The sequence below is a fragment of the Vombatus ursinus genome, unplaced genomic scaffold (genome assembly GCF_900497805.2).
Source record: "Vombatus ursinus unplaced genomic scaffold, bare-nosed wombat genome assembly UNPS02009205.1, whole genome shotgun sequence".
Lineage (NCBI taxonomy): Eukaryota > Metazoa > Chordata > Mammalia > Diprotodontia > Vombatidae > Vombatus > Vombatus ursinus.
In genome coordinates, this window is record NW_020948983.1 from 6,421,115 (window position 1) to 6,447,605 (window position 26,491).

The 26,491-nt window shown below is 38.1% G+C and overlaps 1 protein-coding gene across 4 annotated transcripts in view; it reads left to right on the forward strand.

The window, feature by feature from the left end:
- The window catches only part of ABLIM1 (actin binding LIM protein 1), a 273,956-nt gene that overhangs the window by 101,676 nt on the left and 145,789 nt on the right, over window positions 1–26,491 (forward strand). For all 4 annotated transcript variants that reach the window (XM_027851947.1, XM_027851948.1, XM_027851945.1 and 1 more), the window contains exon 3: window positions 22,462–22,645. In XM_027851947.1, coding sequence (XP_027707748.1) covers window positions 22,462–22,645 — 184 coding nt within the window. The remainder of the gene's footprint in view (window positions 1–22,461; window positions 22,646–26,491) is intronic.

Consider the following 26,491-nt stretch of genomic DNA (forward strand, 5'->3'; position numbering starts at 1 on the left):
AAATCTTTATGTAATATGAGAGAGAGAGAGAGAGAGAGAGAGAGAGAGAGAGAGAGAGAGAGAGAATGATGCCTAACAATTGAAGAGATTAAGAAGGACCTTATGTGGAAAGTGACACCTGAGTGGATCCTTGAAGAAAGGTCAGGGTTCTAAGAGGCAGAGAGTTAAGGGCAAAGTTTGCTCCAGGAATGCAGAACCACCTATGCAAAGGTGGGAAATGAAAAATTGTACATAGGAAGAATCCAGGAGCTCGTTTTGACAGGAATGGACTGTGTGAAAGAGAACAATATGAAATAACACTGGAAAAATAGGCAGAGGCCAGATCTGATAGGACTTTAAATGCCAAGTTGAGGGTTTTGTAATTTAATCCTGAAGGCTATAGGGAGCTGCTCAACATTTTTGAGTAGGGAAAAGACAGAATCAGATTTATATTTTAGGAATCAATTTGGTAGCTATGTAGACGGTAAATTGGAGAAAACAATGTATTCTAACTGAGCAAACTTTGGACTCTAACTAGAATATTGCCTTGTTTTCATCAGTACAACGTTTATGAATTCTTAGTTTAGCACAAAAAAAATTCTTATTTTGAATTTGTGGGTAGATGAGAAATGGCATGGTGTAATACAGTAGGGTCAACTAAAATAGAAACCAGGCCAGTAATCCATAAATAAGGATCCCTGCAGGCAAGGGGCATACTGACTTAATTTTAGAATATAATGTTATCTATGTTTTATTGTATTTTTATTTATTTTGTTAAGTATTTCCAACTTATAGTTCATTCTGTTTCTAGCAGCACTCAGGAGTGTTGCAGGAAACATGGGCATCATCCATGGGCCCATCTTTGACTCCCCTGGTTCAGTGGATAGAGAACTAGCTTTGAAACCAGGAAAACTTGGAATCAAGTCCTATCCCTGACATATCCTGGCCAAGGGACCCTACCAAGTTACTTAACCTCCCAGGGCTCTAACAACTCTTGCAGGATGGGTGCCTCTCTGCAGTGATAAAAGGAGTTTCTTCACTTGAGAGTCTCCTATACCAATAAAATTACAGGCCCAGTCTCTGCCCTTGTTGCTGTGTGAAAGATCAGTCTGTCTGTTATAAATTACCTTCTTAGGGCCTTCAAGTTTGTGGAATCAATCAATCAAGAAGCATTTACCAAGTGCTTATCATGTTGCCAGACAATAAGTTAAGCACCATTGTGTTCACAGAAAGTATGATGTGCATGCCTAGATTCCAACTTAAGTTACTTCCTAGAGCATTAATTTAAAAAATCAATTATTATCCCTGAACAGAAATGATTTGTGAGTTTTGATATTATTTGAAATTATGAGAGAATATAATTGTGTCGCTGAAGCTAATATGGACAGTCCTGGTATTTTTTTTTTCTCCTTAAAATACAAGTTACATTTTGACCCAATGATCTGTTTTATGCAAGGGATATAACTCCTGTGTATAATGACCTAGCCTAAGATACAGACTTTGACTATGTCTAGTAGTAGAGATAGGCTGTGCTGAGACTTGTATTTAATCCATCCATTGTAATTAACATTATATACTTGTAAAATGGACAGTTTGGTTGGAGGTTTGCTTCATGACTAGGTTTCATCTTTTCCTCTGACCCTTTGGAAATTGAACCCTGTTCTCACCCTTGATCACCATCCTCTGATTAACTGAGATTTCCCTTCCATTTTTGTTTCCATCACTCACCCTGAAACACTGGGAATCAAACTTTAAAAACTATACATCTAAGAAGATTTAGACTTTAGGCCAGAGATCTTGGTCAAACTTCTTTTAAAAAAAATAATTCATTGAGTTCCCTATTAACTATCAAATCATGTGGCCTTGAAAAGGTTATTTCATTGCAATTAATTTTCTATGCTATCAGTAACCCACCCAACCCACATTTATTAAGAAGGGATATTTTATGGCATGAGAATTAATGAATACTTTAAAATGCAAAATGACTTGAATATAAAATGTTCCTTACTTACAATTGTAAAACTTTGATTACTTATTATCCTTTTGAAAAGATATATTTTGGGGAGATTGGTTTTCTTTCTTTTCTTCATTTTATATGAGTTTAAGTTTATTGTTGGAAACATATGAAAAATATTAATTTTTAAACCTTTAATTTTTATTGTTCATGAAATAAGCTACATGATTTTGTCAAAATGAGGATTTACTTATGGATATACATATACATACATGTCAAAGTTTGCTGTATTTTAGGAGAAAATGAATAAAAGCTAATCTTTTGAAAAACTCCAATGACATCTTATGGTTAAGTATATTTAGTGAAGAAGAGAGGCATTTGTTGTGATCATGTAAAATAACATTGATCACACTGAATTATCTATCTTATTTTGGATAATAATACTGAAAGTATCTTAACATATTAATGTAAGTTTAAAACCACATTTAAAAGCTAAAATTAGTATTGTGGGAAAGTCCTATGATAGAATTTATAATGAAAACACAGGAAAATAATTCAATTACATAAAAGGGAGAATGTTTCTGGAAAAAAATTTGATGAGAAAGTGAGGGAAGGCATGACTTGAGCTGAAAAGGTTCCAGATGCCATTGGCTAGACTGAGAACTATTTGTCTTTTAGTAATTGTCAACCAACCCACAAGTATTTATAGAGACATTCATGTAACTTTTTGTGATGGGGTGAAACCTATATTCATAGAAAATCTATAAACACTTGAATCAGAAATGCTAAGAAATATTAGGTCTCAGAGACTACAGGCTGCTTTTGAGGGATATATGTTATTGATGCTGAATGTTAGGACCACATTATAGCTACTGGTAACCATGTTGATTTACTTGCTCATAGATGACTGTCTATACACACCATAGAAGGGTTTGGCCATCTTGTTTTAGGTCTCTATTGAACATGGCCATTGGCGAAGGTAGGGTATGGATTGGTGAGGACAGATCTATTTTCTTCTCCCAGAAAGAAAATGCAAGTCAGACATCACCCTGCTGATGTCATTGGTCCTCTTTGAGAATGAAGGAGGAACAATAGTATCTTAGGGAAGCTGAAATTTACAAATTGGGGTTGTATGACAGAGAATAGAACTGGAGGCATAGGAAGTGGCTGCCTAAAAGGCACAGGCAGGCCATTAAGGTAGATGAGGGGCAGCTCAGTGGTTCAGTGGATAGAGTGCCAGGCCTGGAGTTAGGAAAACTCATCTTTGTGAGTTCAAGTCTGGCCTCAGACACTTACTAGCTGTGTGACCCTGGGCAAATCACTTAACCTTGTTTGCCTCAGTTTTCTCATCTATAAAATGAGCTGGAGAAGGAAATGGTAAACCACTCCAATATCTTTGCCAAGAAAACCCCAAATGGGGTCATGAAGAGTCTGACATGACTGAAATGACTCAACATTGTGATAGATGGCAAAGATCCTTTGCTAGGATTCAGAAGTTTCTTCTGCCACTAGCTAACCATGTGAATATGGGCAAGTCATTTCTCTTTTTGGAACTTTGGTTCCATTCTGTGAAATGACAGAGTTGGACTAGATAATCTCTAAGGACCCTTCCAGTTGTAAAGTTCTTTGATTCTATGAATTTCATTTTGGTTTAGAATGTTGTTAGTCCACATCTAAAATAATCACACCACCTTCATTAGCATGTAAATGAGGGAATTGGGTTCTTTTTTAAAAAAGCAGGTATAGTTGAAGACTACAGGAACGCCCCTTTATATTTCATTGAAATAAGTTGAGTCAATTCAGACACTGGTTTTGTTAAACTGTATCTTTTAAAAATGTTAATTGCATTTAATAGAAGTTCAGGTTTCCTTTTTGAGGGTGTTGTAAAGGTATGAAAAAACATAACAGTGGTAGAGAGCAGAGATGGCAGGGGCCTGATATGTAAGGAAAGAATTGGGAGACAGACATTCAAAATGGAGAGAGCAAAATGGAAAAGGGAGGGATCTAGCTGAACTAAAAGAAGAAAGAAGGCATCAAAGTGAAAAGTTGTTTACTATTTGAATGGTGCCAATAGAGAGAAGGAAGAGGAACTAGTTCAACAAAGTAAAGATTACTTAATGGAAAGATAGCATTTCATCATAGTTTTAGAAAAAATGTTCAGTGAGTAATGAGAGAAATGGAGAAAAAGAGAGAAGAAAAAGAAAAAGAGAAAGCAAATGTCACTTATCCTCTTTATGCCTATTTCCTCATCTGTAAAATGGGGTTAGTAGTCATTTTAATACCTACCTCAGAGGATTGTTGTGAGAACTAAATGAAATATTATGTAGAAAATATTTTTCTAAAGCACTATATAGGGGAGAGCAGCAATTATTATTATAATTTTTTTAATCATCTTTAGTTCCACTCTGATAATTTGGAAAACTCAAGCCACTTTATTTACCTTGGGTGGTAGGGTATGAGTTTGGTGGGTTCAAATAAATTATATTTGGAAACCCAGTAGCATTCTTCTGATATTTTCTTCAGTTCATATCATTAGGCAGTTTGTTATTAAATTTATCAACAATAGTTACACTAAAGGAAAGTGCTCATGTTCCTTTATGTTTATGAGATGGTGTGATATAAGGCATTTCAAGAGGTGATAGCGGTTTGAGGCCTGATATAATTTGATGTAAAGGCCCCTAAATGCCTCTTATAAAATTAGTTTTCTGTGCTCTAAAAAAGAGGATGCTTTTCTTTTTTCTTAAAAAAAAAAAAAGAAAATAGCACATTGAAAGGGTTTACTACTTACTTATCTTGTGATTCAGGCATTAATGGTCAATCTGCAGCAAACTTGGAAGAGGTAATATAGGGAAAGATTGGTTTCCTATATCCAAGCTTTGGCCCTACAATATCCTCTTTCTTCTTTCATTAAACATAATTGAGCGTCTGGGGAAATGGGTTTTTTTCTTCAGGAATACTTATTGTCTCTTGCTTTATACCAAGTGGGTTCCTAGTCCAATGTCTGTTTCTTTAGTAGCAAACAATGCCCAATTATGATATCCATAACAAAGGACAAACCTGGAGAACAAAAAGAGTTTACAAGGATAGCAATAAAGATGATTAGAGGGTGGGATAATGTGATCAAAAGGAAGAGACATTAAGATTACTAAATTTAGATAAAATTAGTTTAAAGGAGTCATAGGATTGTAAATTGAGAGCTGGGACCTTAGAGATTAACCAGTCTAACTCATTCATTTTGTACGTGAGGAAATAGGCCCAGAAAAACTAAGCAACTTGCCCAAGGTATTCAAATAATTATAGTCAAGTTTATGAAAAACTCTTACACTAAGGATTAATTACCATTTTTAATTTCCAATAAATAATCATTGTTCACTGTAAGTAGCATTTTGAGGTTTGCAGAGCTTTCAATATGGTATCTCTTGGCTAAGTCATATTTACTATTATAAATACCCAAATTAACTACAAAGGACATATGAAGAAAGATGCTATCTGCATCCAGAGAAAGAACTGATAAAGAGAAATATATATAGAATGGTTTTAAATATATATACATTTCTAGCCATCTCTAGGGTGGGGGGGAGGGAGGAAAAATAAGGGAAAAAAGAAATTTACTTGATAACTTTATTATATAGTTAAAGGAATAGCAAATTGTACATAATAGATTTGCAGTTTCATGTGTAATCATCTTTTAAAAATTATACTGTTATAGAAATGCTTGTTTTATTCCTAAATTAAAAATAAAATAAACAAAAATTTTAAATGTTATCTCATATATGAGTATATCAAAGGAGTTGTTCTTCAGAGTTACATGCCAAAGTAGAAAGAAGAGCTGGACCGCTAAGTTTGAAATTGGCATTCCAGATCAGGACCTTTGAGGGTGGTACTATTACTATTCCCATTTTACAGAAGAGGAAGCTGAGGTTGAAAGAGGTTAAATGACTTAGCTTGTATCACATAGCTAGTAAGTGCCTGAGGCAGATTTCAAGCCCAGTTATTGAATCTTAAGTTCATTACTCTATCTGCTATGTCCCATTGCCAACTGAAGAAAACTGTAGTATGATACATTCAAATAAGATATGAGGAAGAATTTCCTGATTATAACCAGGTGTTGAAATGACTTTTCTCTGGGAGGTCTTTAAAACATAATAGAGATTACTCAAGTATGGTTTTGTTTGAAGTCAGGGAGATGGATTGGATGTCTTTTCAAGGTCCCTTCTCAGCCCTAAGAATCCCAAATGCCAGGTGTTGTGTAGTTTTATTATGGCTGATTAATTCCTGTACCTCTCATCCTCTATTCAAACCAGGGGGGGAAGGCCAGAAGAAAAATAAAGTTACATTTTTTTCAGCCCCTGCTTACCTTACCTCTGCTCTAATACTCTGGCTTCCATCATTTGGCTTATAAGCTTTATAAATTTATAAGCCTTGCTTTTTTCTTCTTCTTTTTTTTATGTATAGTTCCTGACTTTGAGAATTTTGAAATTGAAGTTTCTTCACTGGGTTCTCTAAAGGAAGAGGCTGCTTATCCATTCCATTCCAGAGAGTGGCATCTTTTTTTTTTTTTTTTTTGGTCAGTCATCACTATAAATGTTATTGGGGGTTGTAACAGATAGTGTCTGTCCATCCAACTAACAAAAATTGATGCATATATGAGAATATCAAAGAGAGAAGCATACCACAAGATCAAGGCAAGTTAGGCTGTAAAGCTTGAAATTAGCACACCAGAGTAAGCAAGAATGATTTCACTCCTCCAACATTAAGCCCATAAATAATGCAATCTATTGGTGGGCTTCAAAACCAGCTGCAGGTGCTTGTTAGAGCTCCTGAAGGGGAGGAAGAGAGAACATACTTACTAGTTAAAAGTATGACTCTAGGCAAGTAATTTAATCTCTCTAATCTCAGTTTCCTAATCTATAAAATGGGGATAATAATAGTAACTACTTCTCTGGGCTATTGTGAGGATCATGTGAGAGGATACAAAGTGTTTTGAAAACCTAAAAGTTTGAAAACTTATATAGATGTTACCTGTTATTCTCTCTGAAGAAATAGATTTCCTTAGATTTTCTCTCAACTCTAAATATCATCAGAGTGAGTAATGCTTTTCATGGATGCTATGAAAATGCTATTACTATTATTATCATCATTATTATTATTGTTATTATTTTCATCATTATTTTATGCTGCCCATTGATGCAGAAGAATTATTCTAGTATATTTCTACTTTACATGCCATCAATGACGTATTCATTAATTAAGGTAGTATGCCAAAGTAGCAGAAAATCAGCTTGTAAACATTTATTGAAAGCCCACTATATGTGTGTGGGCAGTATGCTGGATGCTGTGGGGGATACAAAAAGACACAAGACATTGTCCTAATAGTGGACAATAAATATTTTGCATCGTCCCTATTCTGGACTGTAAGTTTTAGAAGAACAATTGGGTCTTGTCTGAATTGTATTTCTGCCAGTGCCAAGCATAGGGCTACTTAATAAATGGAAGAATTGCATTGAGTTGTATTTTCCTGAATATAATGATGTTCTTGGGATGTCAAAATCATAGGACGCCTCTGCTCTAGTGAACAGGAAGATCTTTTTGTAGTTGGACCAGTATTCGTGGGTTGTCAGGACTATTGTGAGGAGACCCTATTGATCTCCTTACCTCTAGTTTTCCCCAGTCTTAAGATATCCTTCACATACCTGTTAAACTAATCTTAATACTTTGGTTAGAACCATCACTGCCCTGCTCAAAAGCTTCCAATAGCTCTCTATTTAATACACACACACACACACACACACACACACACATATACACACACATGCAATTCAAATTTGTTCATACAGAGCCATTCAAAATCTGATCTCAACCTACCTTTCCAGCCTTATTTCATGTTAGTCCCCTTCATGGACACTGTTCCAACCAATCTAGATGACTTGCTTTTCCTTATTCTCCTACTACCCATCCCTCTCCCTCACATTTCCACATATCATTCCCCATGCCTATAATGGACTTCCTTTACCTCCATGCCTATTGAAATACTTCCCTTCCTTCGAGGCTGAGCTCAAAGGCCACTTGTTTCATGAAGCCTTCTCTGATTCCTCTTTCCCTATTTAGAAGCAGACTCTTCCTCTTTAAATCTCTCTGACCACTTCATTTAACCTCTCCCATCACTAAGTTAATCATGTGTATGCTTCATTCCATTTACTAGATTATAAGTTCCTTGTAGTTAGAACTTATAATTTTCCATCTTTGTGCTCAAAGCACCTCGAACCAGGCCTTAGTCATGGTAGGTGCTTAATAAATGTTGGGGGTTTGTTTTTTGTTTTTGGATTGAACTATCCATAGATTGTGAGATTTATTCCATTTTTTGAGGTTTCAGGTCCTGAAAGGGACCTCAAGTCAATGAAAAGATTGCCTAGGTTTCTTAAGGTTCTTAATCATTCTATTGCTGATAAATGTTTTGATCACATTCTCTTTAACCTATCTCTTTCCTTTATTAACATCAATTAATTAAATTAAAATTCAGTAAACACTTATTAAATACTATCTGTAAGGCCATAGAGACACAAAGACAAGAAATAGTTCACTCAGAGAACCTAAATTCTATTCTGTGGAGGAATAAAACACATATACATTTAAGTAAAAAGGAAGCCTATAGCAATAATTTCTAGGGGAAGAGAGCAGTGATAACGGGGGAGGTGAAGGGCAGATAGTGAGATGGAACAGGAAAGGCCTTATTTAGGGAATATGCTTTGTTGGGTTTTTTTTGTCTTTTTGTTTTGTTTTGTTTTTTGTTTTTGGCTAGGCAGTGGGGTTAAGTGACTTGGCCAGGGTCACACAGCTAGAAAGTGTTATGTGTCTGAGGCCAAATTTGAACTCAGGTCCTCCTGAATCCAGGGCTGGTTCTCTATCCACTGCGCCACCTAGCTGCCCCGGGAATATGTTTTGAAAGAAGTTTAGGGCCTCAGAGAAGCAAAGGTGAGAAGGGAGCACCTTCCAGTTGTGGAAAATCACCTTGGTAAATTCACAAACATGGAAGAAAAGAGATTTGTTGAGTTTGTGAGTTGGAAAGAAGGAAATAAAGTTCGCACTTTATATTTCACCCAACTTAGAACAGTGGAATGGTAACTTTGAAAAGAACTGGGCTGGAAGTAAGGAGATCTTCCTTCTCATCCTAACCTTATCACTAACTCACTGGGTGACCTCTGACAAGTCACTCTCAGCTCCTTTACATGTGGTTTTTTTTTTTTGGTGAGTCAGTTGAGGTTAAGTGACTTGCCCAAGGTCACACAGCTAATAACTATCAAGTGTCTGAGGCCAGATTTGAACTCAGGTCCTCTTGACTTCAGGGCCGGTGCTCTATCCACTGTACCACCTAGCTGTCCCTAAATAAGTGTTAAATAAGCAGTGGAATATAAGGTCCCTGAGGGCAGGGATGGTTTGGTACTTGTTTTTTATACCCCAGACATCTAGAACATCCTAGGCACTGGTATAATTTGGGACAGTGTGGCATAGTATGACGCAGTGGTAAAACCACTCACTAATTCTAGAGTCAGAGGACATGGATTTGAATTCACCTCTGAAAACTTCTAACATTTACTACTTATGTGACTGTGGGGGAGTCACTTGACATCCTTGGACCACATTTCCCTTACCTGTAAAAGAAGGGGGGTAGACTAGAGGATTTCCAAAGTGCCTTCCAATTCAAGCATTCTACAATTCTGATCTTCCCACTCTGCTGATTATTTTTTAATATGAAATATTTGGCTTACAGATTTAATGTCACCAAAATATGACTTGTTTGCACATAAAATGTTAATACTATTTTTAGAAGAAAAATGAAATTGAAGAGGCAGTTGCTACCGCAACACTGCTCATGTCACTAAAATACTCTTCTGTTTTTACGCTCTCCTAACGCCTCCATATCTTTCCCCCCTCCTGTTCCCCAGTATTTTTACAAAACTGTCAGTCCTTGTTAATACTTTTTTCCCCTTTTTAGAAATTTAGGATTTTGATGAATGCCTCCTATTCTATTCCCATAGGCCCCTTTATATAATGGATATGTGCATCGAGTGAATGATTTTTATCTTCATCAGCTGTAAGCAATGAACAGAAGAGCACCATACCGACACAGACTATGGTTGTATGTTACGGTGTTCTAGAGATTTTGAAGGAGAGTAAGAGACTTTTAAGTATAAGACGGTGATTTTACACGAGGCCTGCTTTAAAGGGACCACTCTGTCATTTTGTCACTGAGGGGAGGTAATCTGTTCAGGGCCTGTGCCCAGAGACAGAAATGCATGTGACAATAGCATTCATTGTCATAGGATTAGGAACAGAAAACTAGAACAGACTCCAGAGGCCATGCAGTCTCTACCAGTGCCTACTACGTGCTCGGTGCTCAAGATACAAAGTTGGTTATTGTTCAGTTATTTCAGTCAAGTCCAACTCTGTAATCCCATTTGGGGTTTTCTTGGCAAAGATACTAGAGTGGTTTACCATTTCCTTCTCCAGCTCATTTTACAGATGAGGAAATTGAGGCAAAAAGGACTAAGTGAATTGTCCAGGATCATACAGCTAATAAGCAACTGAGGTTGAATTTGAACTCAGGTCTTCCTGACTCTAGGCCTGGCATTCTATCCACTACCTCCCTTCAAGGAGCTTACTTAAATTCATTCTGCTAAGAGGAAATCCTAGATAGATAGATAGATAGATAGATAGATAGATAGATAGATAGATAGATAGATATTAAGTATTTACAAATTAAATAAAAAATCATTTCAGAGGGATAGGTAGGGAGCATACTCAAGGAAGAAGCTTACATTCTGCTGCTACATAACAACATGGATACAGGCTTATTTAAGGGGAAAGGGGCATGAGAACATTAAGAACTGGGAGATAAAGAACCACTTGAGCAGCTGTCCTGGACTTTGAAGAAAAACAATACTTCTGAGAGGTAAGGAGGAAGAGGAAGTACCTTCCTGACATGGGGGACAGCCAGCTGGTGTGAAAGCAAAGAGCTGGGAGAAGGAATATTTAGTTTGGGGACCAGCTAGTAGTCCTATTTTGTTGGAAAATGGGGAAGTAATATGAAAGAAGTATGTAAATGTGGGTGGAAGCTAAGTTAGAAGGCTTAAAATTGTACTAAGGATAAATGGAATCCTCATACTTGACTACTTTGACACAGATCACCAGTTTCAATCTAATAATTTGGATTTAGCGATACTGGTTTGAACATGGGATATCCTGAAGTTTTGATATGCATTGTACATGGGGAAAAAATGTCTGCTAATCAAAAAAAAAGAGTATCCATTTATATACTTATAGTATCTGAGTTGGAAGAGACCTTAGAGTTCATCTAGTTTAATTTACATCTAATTTTGTAATTTTTCCTGCAATACTGTTGATAGTCATCCACCCTTTTTCAAAATATGTCCTGTAACAGGGAGCTATCTAAAAAGGCAGCCCAGTCCATTTTTAAACAATTCTAGAAAATTCCCTCATTAAGCCCAAATTTCCCCCCTTTTAATTTTCACTTGTCCCAAGTTCTGTCCTCTGGAATTATGCAGTACAATTCCATATTCTCTTTCCTATGAGCCCCTCTATCTGAATTTAGCTTTCAACTCAAATCTTCATCTAGTATTCTCTTTGGGCTACACATCTGTATCCCCGTCAATTTACCATTTGACATGGTATCTTAGTCTGTTTCTGGATCTCAAGAAACAGAAATAGTCACCATCACCTCTGATCTAACTATAGTTATTGGTTTCATTAAAAATACTAGCAGAATACTCATACAAAAAGAATATGAGGAAATGGCTTCTTCTACTTCACCACCTTGCATGGGTCCTAGTCTAATCTATTCTAAAACAATAACTATATATTAGGTACAGCTAAGTTCAAGGCACTGTTATGGTCTAGTTCTGGGAACTGACGCAGCTTATTTAACCAAAAATCCAGGAAATCAGTATTGTCCAGAGTGTAGACAGATTGCAGTAGCCCAACACAAGGTAGAGTCTGTGCAGTTCTTTATAAGGTAGGCAAAGGGAGCTAGAGGCTTTTTTTAAAAAAAAATTTTAATAAATAAGTAATCTATTATCTCTCCCTCCTACCTCTCTCCACCCCATTGGGGAAAAAGAAAAAGAAAACCCATGTAATAAATAAAAGTAAATAAAATAAAATAACAAATAAAAGTAGAGTAAAACTAATTCCCACATTGGTTACATTAAAAAAAAAATGTGTTTCATTCTATAGCCTGAGTTCATCCTCTCTCTATCAGAAGGTAGGTAGCATGCTTCATCTTTACTCCTCTGGAATTTTGGTTGGTTATTACATTGATCAGAGTTTTAAGTATATAAAAAATTGTCTTTATTATTTTTTTTGTCATTGTACAATTTGTTCTGATTCCTCTTACTTAACTGTGCATCAGTTCATACTTTTCTTTCCCAGTTTCACTGAAGTCATCTTTTTCATTGTTTCTTACAGCACAACTGAATTCCATTACATTTGTATACCATAATCCGTTCAGCCATTCCCCAATTGATGGGCCGCCTGCTTGGTTTCCAATACTTTGCCACCACAAAAACAGCTGCTAAAAATCTTTTTATATATGGATCCTTTTCCTCTTTATTTAATCTCTGGGAGTGTACCCCAAAGTAGTGGGTATGTCCTGATAGTGGTATTGCTCTTTGAGCTAAGGCCTTTTACCAATGTATTGATCTAGTATAATAAGACTTTAGGCATCTTTGAATACACCAATCAGACAAGGCAAGGAAAAATGCAGAATTTGGTTTTCAGGCTGTATTCATGGATTCATCAGTCATTTATTCATTTATTTATTGGAGGAAACCACGGTTAAATGACTTGCCCAGAGCCACACAGCTAGTAAGTGTCTGAGGCTGAATTTGAACTCAGAACATCCTGACTTCAGGACTGGTGCTCTCTCCACTCCCCCCCCCCCCGCCCCCCCCTCCTTTTTTTTTCTTTCTTTTTTTTTTTTTTTTAGCAGTTTTTATCTACATGATTGCTGTGAGGATCAAATGAGATATATTTGTAAAGTGTTTCACATAGTGCCTGGCATATATTAGGTGCTTAAAAAATACTTATTTCCTTCCCTTCCCTACCTGGGTCTTTTCTTCCCCCTTGGTGAAATGGACCATACAACCAAGCTGCATAAAATGTCTTTCAGACTCCTCACCAACAGTTTGCTCATCTCTGGATGGATTGTGCTAGCAATTAATGTACTAATGAGAAATTATCATCTCAGAAGATTTCCAGATTTCTCTATCTAGCCTTAATGTTTCTTATGAACTATTGTTTTATATTGCCAACTGCTTGCTGGATATCTTTTCAGTATATTGTGGGTACACCTTTTTTAGAAAGCTAATTAATTGTTAAACATTTACCAGCACACCCTTATTTTCAGTCCTGGTTCTAAAACCTTGTCTCACTTTGTTACATAAATAATCCATTCCAATGGAAGTAGATACTGGCTTTGACTCCTCCATGACTAAGAATCCCAGTCTAAAGATCACTGGCTTCATAGAACATTCTGGTGTTCTCTTACATGGGCACTCTTTTGATCAGTCACTGTTGGCACATCTAGGGCCATCTCAAGTTGTCCTGATCCATATCTGGCCACTGGACCCAGATAGCTCCAGAGGAGAAAGTGAGGCTGGTGACTTTGCACAGCCCTTCCTCACTTAAATCCAGTTTACTTGCAAGTCATGGCATCTCCTTCCTGATGTCATGGTCCTCTCTGAGAACAAAGGACAAACAACACTATTAGCAAGGAGTTATTAGAAGGCAAGTAGCTGCTGACGTACCATTATACCCAGGCTGTGACTTCCTACTTCAGCCATTCATTATCATGTTCCATCTCTTTGTGACTCCCAATATTGTTTGGAATGTAAAATATGGCCTATCCCCTAGCTGCCCCAACTCCCACTCCCCACATCTATCTTTTACAGCTGAGTTTGCGTTTGGAGGTGTGCCTGCTACTACTTGGTCAGACCTAGAGAGATGGGCTACCTTCTGCAATGAGGCTTCCACCAGATTGTCTGGTGGGCTTTTGCTGCTATACCATCAAATACAACCTCTCAGTAGCTCCCGCCTCCCAGGTTTTGTTTTAGTCACTGAAATGAGCAAGTAGTGCCCCAGTTTATTATTTTTTTTTTCCTGTGAGCCTTCCAGGTGTGGCACCTATATTTTTGTGAGAGTAATAGCTTGCTCCACCAAAGCAGGAACAGTTGGCCAGAAGAGATCAGCTGCACCCTTGTTTTGCTAATTGCTCTTAAAGACTTTCTAGGGAGGAGTCATCAGTTGATGACAGTCTTTTCCAGGTGCATGTCTACAATTCTATCTTTCTCTTTACAAGTTCTATGTATGTTTTTAGTTTCAACACCCTAATCAAGATATCAAGAGGCATTTATTGCTAACCTACTTTGTTTCAGGAATTGTTATATTCTCAAGTCTTTGGGCAGTGGGAGATGGCCAGGTCCTCATTATTGTTTACCCTGTGCTAAATGGCAACACAATACCTTGCCTATAGATTAACACAGGGTTAGGGCATGCATATTTTATTATGTGTGTCTAATATTTAACCAGAGATTCTGGAATGGCATAATGAGAATATGGAAAAGAGCCAGATTCTTCATGCACACACACACACACAAAATAAACAAATACAAACACCAAAGAGAAGGAAATAATTTTTAATAATCCATGGACACAGCAACCAACAAAAAGTTAAGAGAAGACACCAATGAAGAGTGTTGATTCTATTAAAAATTACTATAAAACAACTGAATCAGCTAAAATACTGTAAGAAATGGAGAAGAAAAAATGGATTATGCAAGGGCTGGAAAAAAGTTCTCAGGTAAATAGATGTTCACCAGAAGAACTCAGCAAGAATTGGCAATCATAAAAAAAAAAAAAACAAGCAACCAAATTAAAGAACATTTTATTGTAAAAGTGTAATTATTTTAGGAGTTTTATTCGGTTCAACAAGTCCAAAGTTGTAAAATCTAACTAAAATATAAAAGTTTCTTCATGAATACAGACAACTTTAAAAACAAGTTAATTTTTCCAAAGCAACACACCTTTGTTATTAAGGGATGTGCCAAATAAAATCTCAGAAGGCCAGCTTTATATGGTAATTTGGCAGTTATGAGTAATAATAATGTTGATGCTGCTGTTATAAGATTATATCATATTCAAGTGAGCTTGAAGATAATGTGAATGAGAGAATTCTATTTTATATTTTAAAATTTTTTATTTTATTTTTACATTTTATATTTTAAAGCCCATATTTGTAAGAAAGGCATTTTAGTGGTACTTGGAAGAAGTAGGGAGTAGGAAGCAATACTTACCAAGGATTTCTAAATTATTTAGAGTTCAAGCTTAGCCTTCTCATGTAACCCTATTTAGTACTTTCTGCTGAAGGCAATTCTCAACTATGATGGCATCAGATCTGTGGATAAAGGATGCAGTACTTGTTTTTCCGTAAGAGAATGGGCCATGGACTTTTGAAGGTAGCCAAGTTACCTGGGGAAGAGAGGAAAAAAAGAATCACCAGGAGAAATCTGTTTCCTGACAATGGGTTGAGAAAGCAAAGCAAGTTTAATCACAACTGCCTATATCATTAATGAATAAATTTTAAATCCTGTCAATTTTTAGACAGAATGCCACTTAATTAAATAAGCATGTTCACAGTACTGTTATCACTGAAGAAAGAGCGAAGGTGTTATCCTATTTCAATAAAGTTATCAAGCACAACAAAGTGTAAGGCACTGAGAATAAAAAATAATACTGAAATACAAAAACAAGACTATTACCCTCAAAGATCTACTGAGGTTAGGAGGGGTAATACAATATGGAGCATAAGATCATGAATTTAGAGCTGAAAATACAGGTGTGCTGGTAAATGTTTAACAATTAGCTTTCTAAAAAAGATGTACCCTCAATATACTTCTAAATTTATTCTTCATTATTAAGATATTCTCCATAATTTTCTTCAGTCTGGATAATCAGCAAACCAATAAATCAATGCCTAATTTGTAACATCCTCAGATTTCTAAGACATAAATGCTCACACTGAAAACTTAACAAACAGCTCTCTGGTTGGAGTTGGCTCCAGCATGCCCCTGGCTGGAAGGTACATCTTAGGTCACCTAGTTCATCCCCTTAAGGGATGTTCCAGATAAAATCTGAAAAGGCCAGCTTTAGATGTTTTTTCAGATGAGGAAATGGGGGTCAGAAAATATGAGACTTGTGTTAACAAAACCTTTGGGCTTATTCACTCATCTCCCACTCAAACTAGTAAATTGGGTAACCAAAACGTGGCTGGCTACCTGTGTCCTCCTGGTTCTAAGGGTATGGAAATTGTTTCTCTAGTATTATCATTCATGAGCAGCCATTAGGGTGCTTCTCTCACTGGATAAATCTGTTATCAATTAGCCAGCCAGACACAATTAGCTTATAGAATAAGTATTTACTAAGATGAAATAGTAAGAATAGTTGATACGCACATTTATCAAAATTAAGGTCATGCTCTTCCACAAATATATAGAGTTTCGGCAAAAATTGGCCCAACTTTTTTTTTTTTTTTTTTAGGTTAGGCAATGGGGTTAAGTGACTTGCCCAGGGTCACACAGCTAGTAAGTTACATGTCTGAGGCCAGATTTGAACTCAGGTCCTCCTCAATCCAGGGCTGGTGCTTTATCCACTGCGCCACCTAGCTGCCTCATAAATTGACCCAACTTGAAGATCACAATGGGTAACACAGCTTGTGGTTGCTATAAGTCCTTTTCTCCCCTTTATGGGGTCCTTATCAAGTTCCCCTTTCAGGGGGCTATTTGGTCCAGTGGATTGAGTGCTGGCCCTGGAGTCAGGAATACCTGAGTTTAGAATCGGTCTTAGATACTTAGAAGCTGTGACCCTGTGCAAGTCACTTAATCTCTGTTTGCTTCAGTTTCCTCAACTGTAAAATGGGTGTAATAACAGCATGTACCTTACTTACAATGTTATTGTAAGGATCAAATAAGTTAATTTTGTAAAAAAAAAAAAAAAAAAAAAGCACTACTGCCTGGCATGTAGTAGGCACGATACAAATACTTATTCCCTTCCTTTTCCTTTCCTGTAGGGGTGGGGTAGTTTTGTGCTGGACTAATTGGAAAGTCCTGAAGCTGTTTTCCTCAGTATGCCTAGTTTTTCCTTAGCTTTAGATTCAGATGCTATCAACCACTGCTGGTCTGGAGACACTGTTAGGATACCCATGGCAAAATCTTTTGACTTGTCAAAATTCACAAGATTAACTTTTGGTTGGGGGGGTGTTGAGAAGAGGAGCAAGGCACAGAGTTCTTCTCCTTCCCCCAAGCAATTGCTTCCTAGACACTTGGCTGGATTGCTTATTCCTCTAGGCTGACCTACAAGTTGAATGGTCAGGTTTGGGCTGGCTTGCTATTTTATCCATACCCCACAGGGCATGACTGAATCTCCTTAACCAATTCCAATAACTTTACTTTATAGCAACTTTTCATCTGATCTAATGACTTTCATTCCTTCCAAATTGACCAAGACCTTTTGTTACCTATTTTCATGCCTTTGATTGGTTGATTCAGTAGAGGTATTCTCACCTGATAAACATAGTTAGGTTGAGTGATTTATTAAATCAGCTCTCACCCTTATACTAGGTCACACAGGCAGTAAGTGTTAGAGGTAGAATTTAAACCTAGGTGCTCTTATTAAAAAACCAGAGTTTTTTTCCATTTACCAATTTGTCTCCAGTCACCATATTTCCACTAGCATACAGTTCAGCAAATACAAGTAATAACAGAGTTTATCTACATAGGCTTCAAAGAGGAGGTGGCACTGAGCTAAGTAATGACTGATGGTAGGTGGAGGTGAGGAAGAACTTCACTGCAGATATGTAAGATGACCTTGGCAAATGTACTGATGCGGGATGTGTGAAGGTTGATTTTTGGAGAACTGATGGACCACTTAAAATGAAATGTAGAATACACGAAGGAGAGTAATATGAAATAAGACTAGAAAGCTGGGCTGCAGCCAGATTGTGCAAGATTTGAAAAGCCAGTCAGAGAAGTTTGTAGTTGGCCACAAAGTCAGTAGGGAGCAACAGAAGGTTTTTGAGCAAGGGACTGACACAGACAGACCTGTATCTTGTGGAGATTCCTTTGGAAGCTGTGGAGAGGATGGATTAGGAATAGGAAGACCTGAATTAGGGAGAAAAGTTGGGGGGCTATTACAATAGTCTACGAGAGGTGATGAGTTCTTGAACTGGTAAAGAGGAGGGGAGCTTTTCTTTTTCTCCACATAAATAAGTAACCATCAGAACATGTAATATAGAGTGTATATTATGAGCCCCCAAACCTAGCATATTGCTTACTGTGTAAAGTCAGGTACTGTGTTGAGTGCAGGGGATACAAAGAAAGGTAAAAAAATTCCTTGCCTCAAGGAGGTTACATTACAGAGGAGGGGTTGGGAGGCAATTAAGTTTAAGTAACTTGTCCAGGGTCACACTACTAGTGTCTGAGGCCACATGAACTCAGGTCCTCCTAGGACCTGAGCACTCCAGGGCTGGTGCTGTATCCATGGCACCACCTAGCTGCCCCATTTTCATGGGAGAGAAAACAAAAATACATACAGGATATATGGAAGGTAATCTTAGAGGTGAAGGCTCTGGCAGCCTTGGAAAATGGGAAAGGCCTCCTGAAGAAGATTTGAGCTGAGTCTTGAAGGAATGCAAGAATCCTGAGAGGCAGAGATGAGGAGGGAGAGTATTCCAGGCCTTGGGGATAGCCATTGTAAAGGTATGGAGATGCAAGATGGAGTGTAGTACATAAGGAACAACAAAAGGAAGCTGGAATGGCATGGTTATAGAGGGTATGGAAGGATGTATAAGAAGACTGGAAAGATTAGAAGGGACCAGATTGTGAAGACTTTCAAATACCAAATGAAGGACTTTATATTTGATCTTGGAGGTCATATGAAACCACTGGAAATTATTGATCATGGAGGAATGATATGATCATGTCTACATTTAGGAAAATCTCTGCAGCTGAGTAAAGGATGGATTGGAGTAGAGAAAGATGTGAATTAGCAACACTGAGAAGGCTGATGCACAAGTCTGAGAGGTCTTAAGGACCTGAACTAGGGTGATGGTGGAGTGAGTTGAGAGAAGGGGAAGAATAGGAGATGTATTATGGAAGTTAAAATGACAAGATTTGACAACTGATTAGATAGTTGAGGTGGTGGATATAATTTAAAAGTAGAAGATTACACTGAGCCCAGCATATTTAAAAATAAATAATAGGATGGGGTGGGGCTGAAGAGGAGTGGAGGATAGGGAGTAGATTGTCATGGTGGAAAGAAAAGAAAGAGTTGCTTTATCCATTTTTGAAATAGCTATTTTATTAGGTAAGGTAATCAGAGTTTTCTTTTCACAGATGATGTCAGCTCTGGCCTTTGAGGTGTTCCATTTGATCCAGTCTGTCCTCAGGTTACTTTGGCTGAGGTTTCAGAAAAGCTGCTTCCAGTTTTGCTGTGTTTTCAGAGAAAGATTAGCAGCAAGCTTGTTCTTCAAGTCACCAGTTGAATTTAGTATAAAAAGTTTATTAATTTTTATTACTTTTATTTTTTAAAAACAAAATAAAATTTTATTACTTTATTATAATAATAACTATTATTACTAATTAAGAGAGGCCTCCAACTGAGGATGTGGGCGTCATGATCATTAAGAAGGTCAACACTTGTTATCTAGATTCATTAATCATTTTGGGGAACATGTAATTGTAGAGTGTGGCAAAATACCAAAGAAATTGTAAGGAAAGCAATCTGGTGATTGGGGAAAAAAAAACCTGAACTCTGCCACCTGTGTAAGACATCACCCACAACTCCTTTGCAGTACCATGAAAAAACAACATCAGTCTTCTGCCCAAAACCCTTAACTGATTTGCAGAATATTTTTGACTATGAAACTGAAAAGGGCAAAACTTCCAATATTCCTATGTTTTCTTGTCTTCCAAAGAATATTGGTAAGTTTCCTCCCCTCAGTAGAGTAGTGGCAGATATTTTATAAAGGAGGATTCTGGGGTAAGAGGTATGGTCATCAGAAAGTGATAATAGTGTGAATTGAAACTATGTCAATACTTGTTTGTTGTTGATAAAGGATACTTGCAGGGTAGAAGCCTCCCTTCTGGTGACTGATTTGCCTTCTTTATTTATAGAAAAAGTTGCCATAATCTGTTCTTGCATGAACAGCTTGGCCATGTGTATGCATTTGGCTCCCCTAGTCTGCTCGTTAGCATCATCCCTTGGAACACAGAATTTCTTAGCCATAGAAGAGAAACCTAAGTCCAAACCTAGTGTCTGTCATGATTTGTTGTGTATGTTGAGTGATAAATAATAGTCTTATATTAAGAGAAATGGCTTGGTATCAGGGAAAGGGAATCAGGAGTCAAGAGCTAAAATCCTGATTCTGACTCTTAGGTAAGTAGGTGAATCGTTCATTGGGTGTTTACTATGTGCTAGGTTCTGTCCTGAGATCTGGGGATACAAATGCAGACAAGCAGGCTGGAGTCTCTGGAGTCTCAAGGAGATTACATTCTAATGGGGGAATACAACACATAAAGAGGACCTGGAAGTAGAGCTAAAGTGGTCCATCAGTGGTGGAGATGGCCTTTAAGTGTCATGGAGCACTGGATCTAGGCAAGATAAGGCCAAAGCTGTCCTATCAGAACCTAGGGTGGTTCGAGGGATGGTATCCATTTTTTTCAGTAGGAAAATACGTAGAGATGATGCCCTGGGTGGAGACAGCATGGCACGAAGATGACTAAGAGAGGCCTGGATCCAAGAAAGATAAGGCTAAGACTGGTCTATCAAAGCCCAAGATGGTTCCAAGTATAGTCCAATTTTCCAGTAGGAAAGAGGTAGATATGATACACTGGGTGGAGACAGCATGGTGTGGAGATAACTGGGAAGTACATTGGAGGCCTGGGGCTGGCACACAGGAAAGATAAGGTTAAGACTACCCTTTCAGAATCCAGGATGGTTCTAAGAGCAGAATCCAATTTTGTAATAGGGAGGAAGTAGAGATAGTGGCCAAGGTGAAGGATTCTTATTACCTGTTATCTTAAACTAGTCCCTTAAACTCTCAGAGCCTCAGTTTCCTTATTTGTAAAATGGGAATTATAGTTCTTACCTCCCAGGGTTGTGCTGAAAACAGTATGTAATCCTTGAAGCATTAGATGATTGTGAAATTACTATTATTAAGATAGTTCCCCTCCCCCTTTGTCTTAATCATAGAATGTTGGACCTGGAACAAATCCTGCAGAACATCTAAAACAACTCTATCCTTTCAGAGATAGGGAAAGTGAATCCTAGAATCCTGTGGCTTTACATAGTAAGCAATATGCCAAACTTGGAGGCTCATAACATACAGTCTTTTTACATATTCTGATGGTTACATATAAATATGGAGAAAAAGAAAAACCTCCTCCCTCACCAGTTCAAGAACTCATCACCTCTCACCTAGACTATTGTAATAGCCCCTAACTTTTTTCCCTGATTCAAGCCTCCCTATTTCTAATCCATCTTCTCCTCAGCTTCCAAAGGAATCTTCACAAGATACAAATCTGTCTGTGTCAGTGCCTTGCTCAAAAACCTTCTGTGGCTCCCTATTGGTCAACTACAAACTTCTCTTACTGGCTTTTCAGATCTTGCACAATCTGGCTCCAACCTAGCTTTCCAGTCTAATTTCATATTACTCTCCTTCATGTGTTCTACATTTTATTTTAAGTGGTCTATCAGTTCTCCAAAATCAACCTTTACACATCCCACAACAGTACATCTTGTGACGCATTGCTAATTAGTGCCCAGAGCCAGGACTAAAACTCAGGTCTTCCAGCTCTCAAATCTGGAGTTGTTTCCACTGAACTCTAGTTGTTTTTATCTCTCCTTGCAATACCAAATGGTGAGATGCTCTGTCATTTTTCATTATTATGGGAAAGTATTTCAAGCATGTAAGGAAATTTGAGATTTTAGGCTGCCGTGAAGCATCTTATTTTGGTGTCTAGGGAAACTGGCTAATTGCCTCAGTAATATTGGCCACAGTCAAGCAGTTGTATGGGCAAGTAGTAGACATGCTTCCTGAAACATTTCTTCTGGAGACATTATTGTCCTAATTTGATTTACTCTTATCTTGTGCTCTCCTCTCATCAAAGACTGTTCCATTACCTTTGTAGTTAAGACATACTTCAGAGGAGTCTGAGGTTTAGCCAGTGAATTTTACTTGTATGAGATTTTACATATCCCTCAAAGGAAGACAAGCAAGAGAGACAGAAAAGCATAAGTAATAAATAGTTCTCTGCAGAAATCTCACATTCCCCTCACCTCACCCTCCTGCCCCACCCCAAAAATATCAAATCTGAAGTTCATCAGCCTGATTTGAAGATACATTTTTTTCCCAGCAAATGAGCTTCCCTAATCAAATCGTGAACATGTTTGTATTTCTCCAGTATGTGGCTGTGACCTGGCTCAAGGAGGCTTCTTCATAAAGAACGGAGAATACCTCTGCACACTGGATTACCAGCGAATGTATGGAACGCGCTGTAATGGCTGTGGGGAATTCGTGGAGGGAGAGGTGGTGACAGCTCTCGGGAAGACCTACCACCCTAACTGCTTTGCCTGTACCATCTGCAAGTAAGTAGTAAGCTACCCACAACAAGTTTGCAGCAGGAAAGAAATGTGTAATGTGATAGAAACATGTCACTGGACAAATTTTCTTGTTAATAACATTCTTCCTCTGCCCCCTCTCTCTGCTTCCCTTTTTCTTATCCCCCATCTATCTGTCATCTCCTTCTTTTATTCCTCTCCCTTCTCCTCCCCCTCTTACGCCCCCCTCTCTGTCTCTCTCCCTCTCTCCTTTTCCCCATCTTTCTTCCCCACTCCATCTCACTTTCCCACTCTCTATACTTTTCTGCCTCTCTGTCTCCCTTCTTACCTCTCCCTCTTCTCCTTTCCTCCTCTCTTTCTCCCCCTCTCTTTCTCCCTCTTTCCCTTTCCTTCTCTTCCTTTCTCTCCCCTTCTCTCTCCTCCCTTTCCCTTTCCCTCTTCCTCTCTCCCACTCTGTTTTTCCCTTTCCTTCTCCCTCTCTCCCTTTCCCCTTCTTTTCCTCTCCCTCTCTGGTTAATTAAAAAAAATGTAAGGTGGCTTTGAGGGGAGATTATTTTGAGTTAATTTGAATTCTTTTGCTCATAGCATGTAGATTAAGACCCTGTGTTCTTTTTTAGCCCATATTCTAACAAGAACACTGACTAACAGGTGCGAGTCGCTTTCTTATTTTTCCCTAATTCAGCCATTACTAGCCTCTTTGAAGTTGGGACACATTCCTGTTTGTTCTGTTTTGTCATATAGATCTCAAAAGCACTGTATGCTATATATTTTTGATAATTGAATTAAATTTTGCTTTGTTGGATTGTAACTAGACAATTATAAGTGCCTTGAGTTATTACAAAAGCAAAGTTCAGTCCTCACTCCTTGAGCACTGGCTTGAAACACAGAGGGCTGGATTTGAATCCCAATCATTATAAATTATGCAACCTTGGACAAGTCATTTGACCTCTCTATCATAGGATCATAAATTTTGAGCTTAAAGGGATCTTAAAGGTCATGTAGTCCAACTCCCTCAATCAAGCAATAAACAGTCATTTATTAAGTGACTACTCTGTGTTAGGCATTGTCCTAGATGCTTAGGATAGGATAGGGACTGGATCTTCAATTTCAGAGAGAGAGAGAAAGAGAGATATGAAAAGAGATGGAGCTTCTAAATAAGGAAATTCCCTCTACCATTGAAGTTTGGAATCTTCTCTGCAGTTTATTGTCTTAAAAAGTTGCCTAGAGGGGGTGGAGCCAAGATGGGGGAGTGAAAGCAGTGACTTGCTTGAGCTCTCCCCCAAACCCCTCCAAACACCTGTAAAAAATTGGTTCTAAACAAATTCTAAAGCAGCAGAACCCACAAAAAGACAGAGTGAAACAGATTTCCAGCCCAAGACAACCTGGATGGTTGATCCAAAAGGTATATTGTGCCAGGCGGGGAGAGGAGCACAGTTCAGCCTGCAGAGAACCTGGAGCAGGCCTCAGAGGGCTGAATCAAGGGCAGCTATGGCAGTTTCCAGACTTCTCGACCCATGAACACCAAAGACAACTTAGAAGGTCAGTGGGAAAAGTCTGTGACTGCGGTGAGAGTTAGAAGCTAGGTCTCAGTCACAAGTCCCGAGAGTGGGTCACAGCTGCCTCCTGAGCTTCAGGCCCACAGACTGAGGGGAAATCGAGTGGCTGATCAGAGGGAGATTGCAGGGATCTCTTTGCTAGTGCTGAGGCAGGAATCTCTTGCTTTGCCCGTGCTCAGATCTGGGTCACAGTTCTGAGGGGTGGTCCTGGGGCGAGGAGGAGCACTGGCATGGTGGAGCTTGTTGTGTTGGTGGAGAGGAAACACCTCACCCCTTATCATACCACCTTGGAAGAATTGAAAATTTACAGGTCCCTAGAAGCACCTCTGAAAACAGCTGTACAAACCCCCAAAGCTTGGGATAGTACATTCTCCACATTGCAAGCAGACTCTTACCTTAACAAAGAGTTTAAAACTCAAGTAACTGACCGGGATCATGAGTAAGCAGTGCAAAAAGAGTCAGACTATATTGTCTTACTTTGGTGACAAAGAAAATCAAAACATACAACCAGAAGAAGACAACAAAGCCAAAGCTCCTACATCCAAAGCCTCCAAGAAAAATATGAATCAATCCCAGGCCTTGGAAGAGCTCAGAAGGGATTTTGAGAAGCAAGAAAGAGAAGTAGAGGAAAAACTGGGAAGAGAAATGAGAGTGATGCAAGAAAATCATAAAAAACAAGTCAACAGCTTGCTAAAGGAGACCCAAAAAAATACTGAAGAAAATAACACCTTAAAAAATAACCTAATCCAAATGGCAAAAGAGGTCCAAAAAGCCCATGAGGAGAAGAGTGCCCTAAAAAGCAAAATTGGCCTAATGGAAAAGGAAGTCCAAAAGCTTACTGAAGAAAATACTTCCTTAAAAATTAGAATAGAGGGGCAGCTAGGTGGCACAGTGGATAGAGCACTGGCCCTGAAGTCAGGAGGACCTGAGTTCAAATCCGGCCTCAGACCAAACATTTGACATGTACTAGCTGTGTGACCTTGGGCAAGTAACTTAACCCTGATTGCCTCACTAAAAAAAAAATTTTAAAAAAAAATTAGAATAGAGCAATTGGAAGCTAGTGAGTTTATGAGAAATCAAGACAGTGTAAAACAAATCCAAAAGAATGAAAAATTAGAAAACAATATGAAATATTTCATTGGAAAAACAACTGACCTGGAAAATAGATCCAGGAGAGAGAATTTAAAAATTATTGGACTATCTGAAAGCCATGATCAAAAAAAGAGCCTAGACATCATCTTTCAAGAAATTATCAAGGAAAATTGCCCTGATATTTTAGGACCAGAGGGCAAAATAGAAATGGAAAGAATCCACCGATCACTGCCTGAAAGAGATCCCCAAAGGAAAACTCCTAGGAATACTGTTGCCAAATTCCAGAGTTCCCAGGTCAAGGAGAAAATATTACAAGCAGCCAGAAAGAAACAATTCGAGTATTGTGGAAACACAATCAGGATAACACAAGATTTAGCAGCTTCTACATTAAGGGACCACAGGGCATGGAATATAATATTCCGGAGGGCAAAGGAGATAGGATTACAACCAAGAATCACCTACCCAGCAAAACTGAGTATAATCCTGCAGGGGGAAAAAATGGTCATTCAGTGAAATAGAGGACTTTCAAGCATTCTTGATGGAAAGACCAGAGTTAAATAGAAAATTTGACTTTCAAACACAAGACTCAAGTGGAACATGAAGAGGTCCACAGTGGTGACATTGAACACAACCCCTTTCAACCATAGGATCATGAAGAGATGCTGAGAGAATGGACAGTTCCCAATGCTTTCGCCATCTGATCCAGCCTAGGAAAAAAGAAACCCAAAGCATTTCAATTCATTTCAATCCAATGAACATTAATTAAGAAGTGCAGGCAGTCTTTTAGGTGCTGGAAATACAAAGACAAAAACAAAACCTTCCTTGTCCTCAAGGAACTAATAATCTATTGAGGGGTAGCAGGGAATAATATGTATATAAGGAAATAAAAGCATAAAAGTATTTTTAAAAAAAAAGTTGCCTAGAATACTGAAGTGACTTCCCCAGGGCCATACAGACAGCAGTGTTTTTCAGAGAGGAGATGTGGATTTAAGTCTTCCTGCCTTGGGGCCCAGTTTTATATCTCCCAGGGTAAGAGAGAACTTGTTTATTCTTGTATGTAACAACCCTTTAAATTTCTGAAGACAGCTATTCCCAAAACTCTCTTCTTTTCTTTAGGCTAAGTATCCCCAGTTCCTTCAATTTCTTCTCATGGGAATGGACCTTTCTCTATCATGGACATCTTCGATTTGTCAGTATGACATCTCCAAAATTGAATACAGCAGTA